We start from the raw sequence: 15,614 nt of genomic DNA, 5'->3' as shown, positions 1-15,614 counted from the left end.
TTAATAGTGAGCTTATTAAAGGTATTGTTTACCTTGATGTTCCCTTGAAGACAGTGTTCTACATCTTTGCCAGAAGGGTCATCAGTAAACAAAGCAAAACCTGACTGGGCTGGTTTCCTCATTCCTGTGTCTTGATTGAGCGTGTTTAGAAATTCTTCCACTGTGGTGGAAGCATCAAACCCAACTACCTAGAAAAAACAAGTGAAACAAAGTGAAATAAGTTCTCACAAAGCTTAGATTCTGAAAAAGCAATCATCATGCTAAAAATATTGGCGCATACAGAGGGTTGGATCCAAAAATGCTCTTCCATTCATAAAAGGTGTCCTCTGGAAGAGCAGTTTTTGATCAAAATCAGACTTGTTTAAATGCACAAATTATATGCAATGCCACCAATCATTTAAAAACAGGCATACAACACATAAGTCTAAGGAAAATAATGTGAGCATTTAAGAACAAAAGCATCATAGTGAAAGATTCATGCAGATTTAAAAACAAACAAACAAAAAACACGACACAATCAAAACCAGCAGGCATTATGCTCTGGAAGTGTATTCACCGTCTCACATACTTACTCTGTTCTACAGTATCCACTTTGAGGGAAACTGTACTTGGTACTGTTTGGGTAGTGACTGTGACATGATTTCTCCTCTGCCTCTCCAAAAATTTTACAACATAAAAAAGAGAGCCAATGTAGTGTAATGGTTAGACTGTTGAACTCTGCAGTAATGAAGCTCACTGAATGTCCTTGGCCCAGTCACTCTCTCTCAGCCTAACCTACCTCACTAGGTTGTTGTGAGGATAAAATGGAGAGGAGAGAACCATGTATACCACATTAAGCTCCTTGTTGGAAAGGTGGTATATAAATGTAAGAAATTGTTTTTTAAAAAATGGATTTGCCTTGTTAGTAATGACGGTTGTAAGTGCTTTACGCTAAAAGCATGGTGGGGTAGAAGCAAGAAAGTAAAGTAAAAATTACTTGGTATGTCTTTATTTAATAAAGTGAAGGTGGGAAGAAGCTGAGCATGCCCCATTAGCAAAAAAATAATAGTGTAGTTGCTATTTTTAACGAAGTTTGGATGCGCATATTAGGAGTGAGTGCTGCTGAGATATCAGTCTAGGAGAGAAAAATGACAAGTCTTGTTGCCACTACAAAGAAAGAACAGATGATCTTATTTTCAAAAACATCCACATGAAAACCCATGCTAAGCTTTCACTACACTGTTATTCATTGCATGCATTGCAAGTTGGAATGTACATTTGGTCTATATAGTGCAAACTTTTCTTCAGAGTGCCACCCATTCCAACTTACTTAGCTGATAAAAAGGGCAAATAACCATTTCTTTTTCTCTCATCTACTCTATTAAAACAATAGCCCAGTCATAAAAAATGAATTGCATGGAATTTTTGATGTTAAATGTATTTTAAGTAGTTTGGATCAAATTGTTTATTTGTTCTGAAAAACTGATCAAATCTGACAGTCTGTTTATTAGCAAGGAGAGAATTTGAGCCACAGTATCTTTAAATAGAGAGCCAGTGTGGTGTAGTGGTTAAGGTGCTGGACTACGACCTGGGAGACCAGGGTTTGAATCCCCACACAGCCATGAAGCTCACTGGGTGACCTTGGGCCAGTTACTGCCTCTCAGCCTCAGAGGAAGGTAATGGTAAACCCCCTCTGAATGTCGCTTACCATGAAAACCCTATTCATAGGGTCACCATAAGTCGGAATTGACTTGAAGACAGTCTATCTTTAATTACCTGGTATATGCCATTCATGAAATGCACTGGAATACTAAAGGGTAAGGAATGATGGTAGGGATTTCTTAGAAGCGTTGAAAGAATTTCCATTCTTGATGGTCTGGCTTCCCTGTCACCATTCTGTTGTGTCCTTTCTACACACCGTTGACAATAAATTGCATACTTGCCAAATTCAGTCCTATGAACACAAAACAAGACTTCGTAACATAAATTCTAAGAAAGTAGGGATTTCAACAAGTTATTTTAACATATAGTGGTCAAACATAATGTTCAAGAACATTTTTGACACATCACATTGCAATCTATCCTGCATTTTTCTTCCCAACCTGCCCTAAGATGGGTATGTAAGTCAAACTGGGATTCAAACTTGAAACTCAAAACAGTGTTGTGAATGAGACCTTTGGTCTTACTGTAAAACAGTCTTCTATGTGCATGTTAAGATGATCTCAGGTAGGACTTGAGCTTCGCCTTGTGGTTGAAGGCAGAATCGCACTGTTTTTAATTTTTCAGAAACTTCTCGTTTCCCCTTAGCCTCAGAGAACAGTTCTTTTACAACAAGCCAAAAAGCAAAACATAGACAGCACATATAGGAACAGTGAACATATATATAATGTGTAACAAAGCACAACACTGCATTATCTCCTGCTAAAAAGGAAAATGTGTGAAAGGTAAGAGTAGCCCCCACTCCCAGTAGCTGAACATAAGAAATAGAACAACAGACAGATCATAGTACATAGGGAGAAGTCTTGAGATCATCTTTACATGTACAGAGAAAACTGTTTTATGGTAAGACCAAAGGTCTCTTCTCTGTACATGTAAGATGATCTCAGGTGAGACATACCCGAGCTGACCCCTATAGGGTGGGGAAAACAACAGAAAATTGCAGGCTGCCTACTTACTTGGGAGAACATGTTGTAAGACCCTTCTCCCAAAGGCTGCCTTGGCCGGAATAAACATCTATTTTATAATGTTTAATGAATGTACTAGGGATAGCCCACGTGGCCACTCTATGTACTTCCTGAAGAGGTGCACTGAGAGAAAAGACAGCTGAGGTAGCCTCTGCCCTAGTGGAATGCACCATGCTCTTAGCAGGGGACTACAGATTCAGGCAGGTATAAGCTAGGGAAATGCAGGCCTTAAACCATCTGGACAGTGTGGAGCTGCTTACCTTTTTACCCAAAGAAGAGGGGTGAAAGGAAACAAACAGAGCATCCGTTTGATGGTTTTATTCTGGAATTGTGAACCTTTAAAGCTCTACACACATCTAAGGAATACTAGGCTTGTTTGGCCAGATGAACAGGAGATGGACAGAAGGTGGGTAACATAAGGTTTTGCTGATGGTGAAAAGATGAAAGAACCTTAGGGACAGGGTGCAGGATAACTCTGTCCTCATGGAAGGTACAAGAGCGCTTATCCACTGTGAAGATGTTGAGTTCTGACACTCTCCTGTGATGTGATGGCCATGAGAAAAAGCACCTTGAAGGAGAAGAGGTGAATAGAGACTGAGCTCGAATGGAGGCTTCTTAAGAGCAGTCAATACTTTGTGTCCCATGTAGGGAAATGGAGTTGAGTTGGTGGCGGACACAGTTGCACCCTGAAGAAAACCTTAAAGGGTGAGAACTAAGGGTTTACCCAGAGACTTTGACAGAATAGAAGAACTGAAGCTTGCCACCTTAGGGTGTTAGGCCTGAGACCCACAGAAAGACCATCCTGTAAAAACGACCACTGGGTTTTACTTTGAACTTTCAAGGAGCTGTCCAAGGTGCGAACGTTTCAGTTGTCCAAGGTGCACCTTGGGCAGCTCTTTGAAAATTCAGACTAAAACCTGGAGCAGATTCCACTGTTCACGCTGATAGTTAAAGTTGTATGTGAGACAGTTCTACATTTCATGTATAACAAATTTCATTACAATATTTCAATATTCAATGTCTTGTCTTATAAACATATAAATGGGAAAACCAAAAGCTTTGCATTGCTTGGGCGGTGAATTAACATGAAATATATAAATGAACAGCAATGCCAATGGAGGAATGTCAAGAGGCATTATGAATAAGAACATTTATATAAGCAACACTATGGCATGGAAGATGTCCAAAACTCTCAAACCTTTTGACCTCTACATTTCTAAAGCCATTAAATTCTACATAATAGAAGGCCTTAGTCTTAGATAGCCTGATATTCTTACAAGGTATACCTAGAATCTGCATTCTTCTTCAAGTGAAGTCTGATGAGCCAAAGGAATGGATGCTGTGGAAGGAATAGTCCAACGCAGAGTGCTAAAAGCTGCCAGGCCTGGTCGATGAAAAAGATCAGCATCATTATCTGAAGTTTCAGAAGCAAATTGTCTCCAAGCACAAGCAGGCTTATGAACACAGTCAACACTGAACAGCTAAGAATCCAGGACAAAGGAAATGAGAAGCGGCAAATCTTGTGTGTATGCCTGTGAGGTTGATAGTAAGGGCAAGAGAGGCCAGATCTAAGGTAAAACAGGACCCCTTGACCCAGAGTGAAGGACAAGAGAAGAATGGAGATGTAAACATCAAGGAATATAAACTTGGTCCTGAGCCCAAGGCCAGGGCTTTGCTCTGTATTTGCGTGTCATTTGAACGGGAAAGCCAGATCTGATTATATTATATACTAGGGAGGCTCTGCCCTCCTGCTCATTTTGCTCGCCAAGTCACCACCACTTTTGCCATGGTAACCCCTTAGACCTTTCCTTTTTCACTCCATGCAACTACTAAGCCTTCCCAACTCCATTTCTGAAGCCACTTCTATTCTGCAGCTCTGCTTTGCACCCCCATTATCACTTTCACCCCCTTTTCCACACCCCTTTCTCTCTCTGTTCTTTTCTGTCCTCCCACACACAGATCACCCCCATAATAACCTACTGGATCTTTTCCCTCCCACACACTGCATCTATGAAGCTGCTTTTTCACCTTCCCCTCAATTCTGAAATCACCCTTCCTATTCTGAAGCTCCTTTTGTACCTGTTTTTGCCTATCCCCATGCCAATGCCTCCTCCCTCCTTTTTTGCAATCCCCCCTTGCACACAACCCCCCATGAAACCCATTAGATCTTCCCACCCGATACGATTACTAACCCCCTTTTCACCCCATTTCTAAAGTTGCTTCTATTCTGCAGCCCCGCTTTGACCCCATTTTTACCTTCACTCCCTTTTCATACCTCCTCCAGCCTTTCTCTCTAGACTGTTGTTACGCTGTGGTTCGCAGGCAACATCCATAGGCGGCCATGCGAACAAAAGCATGACGACAGTTCAATGCACATATTATAGTGAGAGATATAAACATTATATTTCAGTTTAAAACATTCCAGTTTAGAACATTCTTCAAAAGAATTAGTATGTGTATGGTATGATTTCAGCCTCTACAAACAATTACTTATATCATGTGCCATAGTTCTTCATTTAAAATGGGGTTTGCAGAATGCTGTGATCTTAAATCAGAACATGCTCTGATTAACACTTACATGCAATTTTATTTAGGTATTTTAATGCTGGTTTTTAAATTTTACTATTATAAAGAGTTTCACCTACTGTCCTTCATGTGGGGGAGGGGGTGCTTCTTGAAAATCAGTATGAACCAAGTAACTGACTTCCTTTGCATTGCAATTAATGGCTATCCACGTTATTCTATGGACAACACAGTGTCTGCATTCTGTTCTTCCAATTTTTCATAATATATATTACTATGGTGTAAACGTAACCCTCAGTATAGGTGTAAAAATATTTAGTACCTGAACTGGTCCTATATGATTTGGGGGCTGCCTTCTTCTTGTCTGCTTAACCAACTGGCAACAGATTTCATTTTGAAGCTCTGGATGTGTGAGACAGACTTGTAAAGCACTTTGGGCCAAAGATACATGGTAATCAATGGCAGGGGAGTCCACTGCAGCATTTATAAACAACCGGCAAGTCTACAAAAAAGAAGAGTAAAACAAATTCAGTTTTGCATTTTTAATTTTAATAAATTTAATTTGGGGGGCCTGCACATCAACTTAAAAATAAATTACAAACATATTAAGAAACCAATCTTCACTTGCAATAACACAACTTTGTCATAATTGACATTGGGTGTCTGATGCACACATATAGTACTTTGGAAAAGTGCAGTCCGTTCTTTGGAACCAACTACCAGTTAGCTCCTCTCCTCCCAGAATTATCAGAACGTAGAAAGCTGCCAAGTACCAGATCAAACTATTTGTTCACTTAGCCCAGTAGTGTCTACTCTGACTGGCAGTGGTCCGCTAGGGTCTCAGATAAAGGTCTTTAATATGACTTGCTGTCTGATCTTTTAACAGGAGGTACTAGGGACCGTGCTTGGACCCTTCTACATGCAAAGCATATGCCCATGTTCCCTCCCATAAAGGATTCCTGCATAAACTGTCTCTGCAGTTCCATTATGTAATTTTATTATATAACATCATGAAAGAGCTCTATGATGTATTTGCATATCTTCCTCTTCCCTCCTCACTCTTAGCCATTATTTTAAATTGTAAAGTATCTTAGGCACTTTGATAGAAAGGTGGTATATAGGTGTAGAAAGAAAGTAAAATAAATAAATAAAACTGCTAAGCGAGAAAGCTTCCAGCATAGCTTTGGAGCACCTTCCCTTTGGAAAACTGTGAAAGCCAATGCCTGGCCATGTTTAGGAATTTCTGCAAGGCTGGTTTTTGAAAGGCAAGATTCAAATTCACAACACAATCCTATGTATCTTTATTCAGAAGTAAGTTCCACTGTGTCTAATCAGGCTTATTCCCTGATAAGTGTGCTTAGAATTGCAGTTTCAAGGAGATGTGATTTTATAATGACTCACTTATTAGATGTAAGTCCCAATGAACTAACAGGCCTTACTTTTTGAGTAGTCATACATAGGATTGCACTGCAATATTTTTTACCTTAAATAATTTTATAGCTTCTGTTTGCAATGCCTCAGATGGGAGGGTTGTAAGGGGAGACGTAATCCCATCTTTGCTGTGACAAACAGCAGGGTGCCTCCAGATCTGAGAAGCTGGAACATAAAAAAGAGTTACCTATTTCAAGTAATGTCATTATTTAGCACTAGTCTGGCACAGTTTATTAAGGAAGACCTTACTTGAAGTCCTAGATATGAAATACGAAATTGTTTCATATAAAATTATCATATGAAATTATCTTTGTCACGCCTGAGTATTAGTGTCATATGTTCCCTGGAAGGTTTGTATTGGCATGGAGATATCTCATGTGTAAAGTGTTCAAAGTGTGTTGCTGCAACAATGAAATTTATTTTGTAGAGGCACTTCTTCACAACAGGTATCATTAATGGGAACACTAAAATGGTGTCCTCAGTCTATCTAAGATGCTTTGATGGAATATTTTATTTATTTATTATTTGATTTATATCCCACCCTTCCTCCCAGCAGGAGCCTAGGGCGGCAACCAATATGAGGTTGGGGCTCTTTGTCTGTACTTTTAGAACATGATTTTTGCCCTGTGTCTTAACAGTATTATGGTGCTACTATATACTGTTAATATAGTTGTGCTGTTTTTTAAAATATTATTAATTCTTATATACAATTGGTGTACTTGTTATATGTTATTCATCATTCTAGGCTCTGCTGAGAGGAACAGAGGTACATAAATAAAATTAATCATCATCATCTTGGAAAACGAAATATTTCACATGAGGCAAGACATGTGTTTACAAAAATATTTGTACAAATAATAGATCATGATATCAGATATGTTCTTACTAAATCCACAATTATAGATCTCACATTTTCCCTTGTACTCTTTCCTCAAAGCACTGTGTAACAATTTTAAAAATGCTGTTTGAAGAAAGTAACAACAATGACTCCTAAATGTTATTTTATTTCTTGGAAGAGGCAAAAACCTAAACAAAGTACATGATGATTATTTGGAATCCTAAGTAGGAGGCTACCATATGTACTGCGTCAAACTTTTAAGGGCAGAAATATTGCTGTATTTTTGTAAAATGTTAATAGGCCCCTGCCATACCACCCGTCTAGTAAAACCAGAATACTACTGACAGTGTCAAGAGTTTAAAGCTTTGATGGATTAATTGAGACACAAATTTTCCATCAAGTCTAACTATGACAGGTAAGTTGAAGACATATTTTTAATAAGACCAAGTAGGTATATGTGCAAATCAAATTAAGGAACTAACAACATCCTGCATGTATCTGGTTTTCAGTTAGAAAAGCTAGTCCAATGCCCCTGATCTTCCCTTAACTGAGGATAGGGAAACTTTTTCTTTCAAGAGCAATGTTCCTCCAGGGGTAATCTGTTTGGGAGATCCATGCTGGTAGCGGTCAGGGCCACCCCTTTTCCCCCTTCCTTCTCTGTCTAGCATGCTGCTGGGTGAAAGACAGATTGCTTGCAGAGAGCTTTTAACCTTCATTTTCAACTCTCCTACTGTCCCTCTGGGTTCTCCCATCTGTATGAAATTATGCTGAGAGCCACAGAATGCCCACCTTACAGCTAAGATTTTCTCATGCAATAGGTAAAGACTGCTCAGTCAGCCTCTTATACGTAGGAGGGAAAGTCCTGTGTGAACATGTTAGTTTTTAAAACTATATTGAGCAGTTATAAATAAACAAAGTGATGCTGTATTTGTGCTTTTTTAAAAGGTATGTCCGGAATAATAGCTGATTTTCTTGTTTGCCAAGTTTAAGCACAATTATACATTCATATACACAGGAACTAATTTGCAATAAAAGAGATGGACTTACTAGGTTCCCCTTCAATATTTAACAATTTGCAGACGAGTTGTTCAAACTCTGTTCCCACATTTATATTTGTGCTTCCAGCAGCTACTGTCAGGTGATAGAGCCAAGTGCCCTAAGAAATAAAACATTTTATAAATTTATTTAAACTTTAGTTAATTAAACAATTATTAGAACAGTCTGGCTTAAGCAAAAAATACACAGTTGTAGATCAATGTACTTCTAATCAAAAGTTTTTTTTTTAAATCATTTATATAAAGAATAAAGACCCATTCTACAACCCTACTTAATTAAAATGTTTCTAAAATTCTTCCCTCTGCTTTACTTCCAGCAGGAACACCCACATGATGAATACCATTTGGCTGTATAGCAATTTATAGACCGTAGAATAAACACTTAAACTGAAGGATATTACTACATACGCAGGGATGGGGAACCTGTATGACTCCAGATGTTATCACAATGTGACTCATTAGCCTCAACCAGCATGGCCAATTGTCAGGGATGATTGGACTTGTAGTTTTATTTATTTATTTAGTTTTTTATTTATATTCTGCCCTTCCTCCTAGTAGGAGCCCAGGGCGGCAACAACTTTCAGCAACAATTTAGCAATAACTTTATCTGCAGGGCTGAAGGTTAGCCACCCCTGGTATGGAACAGAACGCCGTGTTAATTCCAAACTTTGGCTACTGTTCAACACACTTTCCGCACCCTATCCTTTCATTCAATGACTTTGCTCATTCCCCTTGTATACAAAAGATTGTCTGTATATTAAGATGACTTTCAGGCTGCAATCCTATACTCACTAACCTGAGTTTAGTATTAGGAGAACTAGCTTAGCCCCCACCTACCCCGGCTCCGCATTCCCCACTTCCCCTTTCCAGCCTAGCTGCTTTATAGATTAACCACAATTTTGCATGTCATCCAAACCTTCAATTGTGGTAACTATGGGTGAAATTTGGCTTGTTTGAACTAACCATAGTTAAAATTAACCACACTTTCTCTGAGGTCAAATGACACACTAAACAGGTTAATCTAAAATAGTATTATTATTAATTTTATTTATTACCCATCCTTCACCCCAAGATCTAGTTGGTGTGTGATGCGTGTATGTGCATGGCATACAGTAGCGAGTGTATGAGTGCCAAAGTGATTCAAAGACAACGTCCTGTCTTTTAGTTAAGATGAGTCTTTTTACTGGCAAAGCTCAACAAGATTCAAACAGACAGTAACAAACACCTTCCTTCCACGAACTTAACAACCCCCACACTGTGCAGTTTTATTTTCAAGGTTTTATGGCTTCTGTGCCAGCTGCTGTGTCCTTGAGCAGCTCTGCCTTTTAACCCCTTTTTGTCTTTCTGGAAAACCAGACTCTTTCCACCATTAGCTGTCTACAGCCCCCACCTTTTCCATAAAGACGTTTATTCTTTGTACAGACATTTTACAGACAGTTACTTGTTTATACTACACAGTTTTAACGTTTCGATTTGATACATTCAAGGTATAACGTTTCTTCATCAGTCCTTCTTTCTGCATATTGTGTGATTTCATTTGCTTCTTGTGCTTTTATAGTGCTAACCTGAAAGCGCTCAGGTGGTTTCCCTATATTAGCCCTTTCAGACCTTCTGGGTATTACCTGAGATTCAATCTCATCTGGTGTCACAAGAACTGACTCTATTTCCTCCTGTTTTATGCTGTGTTCCATCGTTTCATTATCCCTCTGTGTATTTTCCAAGTTTACTAAAACAGTTTTCTTCCAATCTTGTTCTTGGGCTTTTACGCTCCTACTAAGAATAACTGTTTCTGATGTGGCAGCCATACTCGATAGTATGCATTTTGAAAACCTAGCATATAACCTTTCTGTGCCCTGGGCGCTAGTTTGCCTTGCCTCCTCCCTTTTGGAATATGCACCCAGCACTTTGCACCGAATCGTATTATGTGCTGCAGTCGAGGCTTCTTTCCATGAAGCTTCTCGCATGGTGACATATTCAGCGCTCTGTGGAAGAGCCTGTTTTGGATGTATGTGGCATATAGCAAACTCTCTCCCCAAAAAACATGTGATAGATCAGAGTCCTTCAACATGGCTCTGGTTGCATCCTGAAGCGTCCTATTTTTCCTTTCCGCCAATCCATTCTGGAATGGTGAAAATGGGGCTGTTTTCGCATGTTCTATTCCCTTGTCCACCAAATACGGCTCTAAAGTGTGACTAGTGAATTCCCCACCCTGGTCCGAGCGTATTTGCTTCACATGTATGTCATGTTGCACCTCAACCTTTTTCAGGAATAGTTTCAGTTTCCCCTCTGCTTCATTCTTAGATTTCAACAGGTACACAGTGCAATATCTGGTATAATCATCTACGATTACAAGAAAATATCTAGCACCACCTTGCGACCTTTGGAATGGTCCTGCTAGGTCCACATGTATTGTTTGATACGGTTGACTAGTATTGCTCTTAGCTTCTTTGTTTATTGGAGCTACTGTTGCTTTGGTTTGATTACAAACCTCGCATTCCACATGCCTTGTGCAGTCTTGGTATGTCACATCCTCACAATGTTTGGGTGTTTCTCAATTGTTTCGAAGTTGGCATGCCCTAGTTTTCTATGCCATATGTGGACACAGTTATTATGCGGTTTTTCATTCGTTATCTTTGATGCCCTTCCTGTTAGACTGAGCCTTACATAGAATAATGAATTCTTGAGACTCCCTTTTACACATGCATCATTTCCCTGCTTAATTTCACATTTCCCTTTTTCAAATATGACTACATATCCCATGCTGTTTAGTTTCGTTACAGATAGGATGTTGCTATCTAAGTCAGGAACACACAATACATCCGTCATTATAGTATTGAGTACACTCAATTGCACAGTACCCCTCCCCACGACTTGCCTGAATGTACCATCAGCCAGTACTACAGTTTCCTTCGTGGGACGCATGGTTTTGAACAAGTCTTTATTCTTTATCATGCTGTGGGTGGCACCCGAGTCTACAACCCAGTCAGTGATTTCTTCATCCATCTTCTTGGAACTTCCCATTTTTATTATTTGCACATGTGACTGTTTATGTCCATACCTTTTGTTCATACAGTCCTTCCGTAAATGCTGTCTTGATCCACAACTATAACATGCCTTAAGTCCAAATGTCCTGGTTTCTGTTTCACTCCTTTCAGTTCTCCTTTCTTGTTTTCCGTTTGTTTCTGCACGCCTCTCCCACTCCTGGATCAGTTTACCTGACACGTACTGTACCGTCAAACCCTCGTCTGGCATTGCCTCTAGTGATGGTAATATTATATACACTTGTTGTAATTGAGAGTGCACAACCTCTCTCTCTTGTAACTCCACAAACAACTTTTTCATCTCCAACAAATGAGCAGACATTGACACACCTTCCGCCAGACTCATTTGATGTAGTTTAAGTCCTAAATAAATCTTGCTACTCGCTGTTTTTCTGACATGCACGTCTCTCAGAGTATTCCAAATATCTTTCGTGGTGGGTTTGTATTGAATGTGCAGCAGTTGAGAGTCATCCACTGCCAGGATTAAATACGATCTCGCCTTCTCTTCCATACGTTTCCATGGAGCCGGTGGTGTGTCAGCCGGTGGATCGTTCTCAATTACCTGCCATAAATCTTCTTTTGTTAAGAAAGCCTCCATTCATAACCTCCAACAGGTTCTGTTCAGTGAGGCGTTCCAAAGGCATTCCTGCTGATAAGGACACAGCCATTTCTGCAGACACTTCTCTCTTGTTTTGCCAGTCACTGTTCCTCGTCCGTCAGCTCTCCACAGCTGCCCTTTCCCAACGGTGAACAAGTCGTTCCTTACTTGTTTTCTAATATGCACTCTGTACGCGCTCCGTGCCACACTCTGGGCCCATAACCCTTGTTGCTGTGTGATGCATGTATGTGCGTGGCATACAGTGTTGGGCTGTCACTGATAGGCATTACTACCTTGTGTTGTTTTCCATGAAGCCTGCAAGTTTTGGAGAAGTGTGAGAAGCAGCCTTATCTAGTATGGTCTGGGAAGCAAGGCCAGACAGTGGTTGTCATGGTAACGTGATAACAGCTTGGGAAAAAGTGCTTTTACTATTGCTGCTGTCTGCTGAGCTGTCTCTAGTAGTTTTGTACTTTGAACGTAGTAGAACTTCTCTCCTGCGGGGGGGGATCTTAAAGCCGCTGGCCTTAATGTCTGAATAAAGACTCTTACATGATTTAATGCCTCTGGAACGGTTTCTTGAGCAACTTAACTACAACGTAATGTATGCTGTTTCACACAACAACGCAGACACAATCCAACAGTGGTAGCAGAGGATGGTTACGCTCCACAGCGCATTACACTGGAGTAAGTTGCTGGTCTGAAAGGCAGACGGAGTTCCAGAGAGGGCAGCTTGATTGAATGAACCAGACGGAGGTGAGCAACATGGCTGTAAACCTGTCTGGGGGAGGCTTGCTGATGGAACGACTTAATGAGAAGAATTTTGCCAGCTGGAAGCAGAGGATGAGAGCTTTGCTGATAACAGAGGATTTATAGGACGTGATTGAAGAAAACCCCCCCGGCGGTATTGACCGCGGCCTGGAAGCGTCGAGACCAGAGGGCGCAGGCGTTTATAATCTTGGCTCTATCGGATTCTCAACTGATGTGTGTGAGAGATGAGCCGTCGGCTAAACAGATCTGGGACGCGTTACAGGAAATGTCCCAGGAATGGCAGCGGAGGCAGGAGGCGCTGAGAGCCCAGCCGGTGGGAGCTGTCAGAAGCAAGGAGGAGAAATGTGCCAAACCGGAGCAGGCTGCCGAAAGCAGACAGGAAAACAAGCAGGAGCAGCAGCTGAAGTCTTGTTTTGCCTGTGGGGCCCGTAGGCATCTCCGTAAAGATTGTCCAGTCAAGCGAAACTCCAAGGACGGAGGCTTGAAGCAAGGCAGTGTGAACTTTGTTTGTAAACAGAACTCTCAAGATTTACGACCTGTGAACTGGTTGCTCGACAGCGGAGCAAGCCATATTCTAATTAAGGACAGGAGTCTGTTTTACACGTCTACTGATGAGCAGGATTTTGTTTTACTTGCTGATGGATCACGGAATTCCGTAAAAGCACGTGGTCTGATTAAATTTGACAAGCTTGGCATTATGACAGACTGTTTGTTCGTCCCGGACTTGGCTCATAATATTTTATCAGTTAGCAAACTGGTAAGTTGTAATTATTCAGTTTTGTTCCACAAAGACCAATGTTTTATAATGAGGGGGGCTGAAATGTGCATGCAGGGAAGCCTTAATGATGATTCACAGTTTGTAATAAAGAGCAGTCAAGCAGGGTGTGCTGTGTTAAACGCTGAGGCACAGGTACATCAGGGCTGCGTCCATGAATGGCATCAAAGGCTGGGGCATGCAAACCTTGACAAGATTAAGAAAACCCCTTTGCACAGTGAAGGCATGCGTTTGAAAGACTGTGGTCAGTTAATGGATTGTGATTCTTGTAATCAAGCTAAAATGACTATTGCACCAATAAACCGGGAGGCTGAGAGAACCACAACAGCTCCCTACCAGCTAGTTCATGTTGATTTAGCAGGGCCAATAAATGCTTCACGAGGAGGTGTGAAATTCTACATGGTATTGGTAGATGATTTTTCGAGATTTTGTCATGTTTTTCTGTTAAAGCATAAAAGTGAAGCTGAGCAGAAGCTGAAACTGTTCATTAAGAGAATCGAAACTCAACACGGTGTTACGGTGGGGGCTATACGCTCAGACCAAGGTGGGGAATTTACGAGTAAAGCATTGAGTGACTTTCTGGAGAGTAAGGGAATAAACCAGAATTTCACTGCTCCACACAGCCCGTTTTCCAATGGAACTGCTGAGAGAAAAAATAGGGTGCTTGGGGAAGCAATGAGAGCCATGCTGCTGGATTGCAGTTTAGGGAATTCTTTCTGGGGAGAGGCAATTCTTTATGCGAATTACATTCACAACAGGCTGTTACATAGTGCACTTGGAATGTCTCCTTATGAGAAACTGACTGGCAGAAAGCCTAAAATACAACACATTCAAAAATTCGGGGCAAGGTGCTGGATCCACATTCCACAGGGAAAAAGGAGGGGCAAGCTTGCGCCCAGAGCACAGCAAGGTTTTGTTTTGGGATTTCAGAATGCATATTTCAGAGTTTGGTGTCCAGAAACACAGCAGTTAATTCTGAGCAGAAGCATTAAAGTCTCAGAAAAGCCTTGGGATCAAAGAGAGACAGTGATTCTTACAGGGTCAAATGACACACAAACACGAACACAATCACAACAGACATTTAAGCCAGATTTTGACATTAAAGTGGAAGGTACACAAATTCCTCTCAGAGATGCTTTGAATGAGCTCATTTCTGGAAAACGCAGATCAAAGAAAGCTGAGGAAATGGATGATCCTGGGCAAGCGGTGCCAAGTACAAGCACAGGCTTAAGCACAAATGGGGGGGCAGAGAGAGCAGAAGCTCTGGTTCCTTTACGACGCTCCACGAGAGAGAATATAGGCAGACCGCCTGACAGATTTACAGTGGGATTGATTACAAGCCCAGGAATGCATAAACAGGTTGAAATGGATCCTGAGACACTTTATGTTACATGTGTTGAACCAAAGTTTGATTGAATAAAGTTCTAGCTGAATGTACAGAGATGTCCTGACATGTACTGTAATGTACTGAGATGTAATTCTGAACTGTACTGAACTGAAAAGGTATGATACAATGTATTGTAGAAATGTATTACTGTTTGACTATGTATTATGAAAATGTGTTTTATGTGTATATTGCAGTCTTAATGGAAAAGGGGGGACTGTTGGGCTGTCACTGATAGGCATTACTATCAGTTGTTTTCCATGAAGCCTGCAAGTTTTGGAGAAGTGTGAGAAGCAGCCTTATCTAGTATGGTCTGGGAAGCAAGGCCAGACAGTGGTTGTCATGGTAACGAGATAACAGCTTGGGAAAAAGTGCTTTTACTATTGCTGCTGTCTGCTGAGCTGTCTCTAGTAGTTTTGTACTTTGAACGTAGTAGAACTTCTCTCCTGCGGGGGGATCTTAAAGCCGCTGGCCTTAATGTCTGAATAAAGACTCTTACATGATTTAATGCCTCTGGAACGGTTTCTTGAGCAACTTA

The 15,614-nt window shown here is 40.8% G+C and overlaps 1 protein-coding gene across 10 annotated transcripts in view; it reads right to left on the bottom strand.

The window, feature by feature from the left end:
• The window catches only part of PLEKHH2 (pleckstrin homology, MyTH4 and FERM domain containing H2), a 167,218-nt gene that overhangs the window by 17,823 nt on the left and 133,781 nt on the right, over positions 1–15,614 (bottom strand). For all 10 annotated transcript variants that reach the window (XM_061625395.1, XM_061625389.1, XM_061625386.1 and 7 more), the window contains 6 exons: positions 8,503–8,611; positions 6,670–6,782; positions 5,509–5,688; positions 3,950–4,047; positions 1,756–1,933; positions 33–188 (listed from right to left, as the gene is read on the bottom strand). In XM_061625395.1, the coding sequence (XP_061481379.1) occupies positions 33–188; positions 1,756–1,933; positions 3,950–4,047; positions 5,509–5,688; positions 6,670–6,782; positions 8,503–8,611 (834 nt within the window). The remainder of the gene's footprint in view (positions 1–32; positions 189–1,755; positions 1,934–3,949; positions 4,048–5,508; positions 5,689–6,669; positions 6,783–8,502; positions 8,612–15,614) is intronic.

The sequence above is a fragment of the Rhineura floridana genome, chromosome 4 (genome assembly GCF_030035675.1).
Source record: "Rhineura floridana isolate rRhiFlo1 chromosome 4, rRhiFlo1.hap2, whole genome shotgun sequence".
Classification (NCBI taxonomy): Eukaryota; Metazoa; Chordata; class Lepidosauria; order Squamata; family Rhineuridae; genus Rhineura; species Rhineura floridana.
This window is presented reverse-complemented; position numbering and strand designations above follow the sequence as displayed.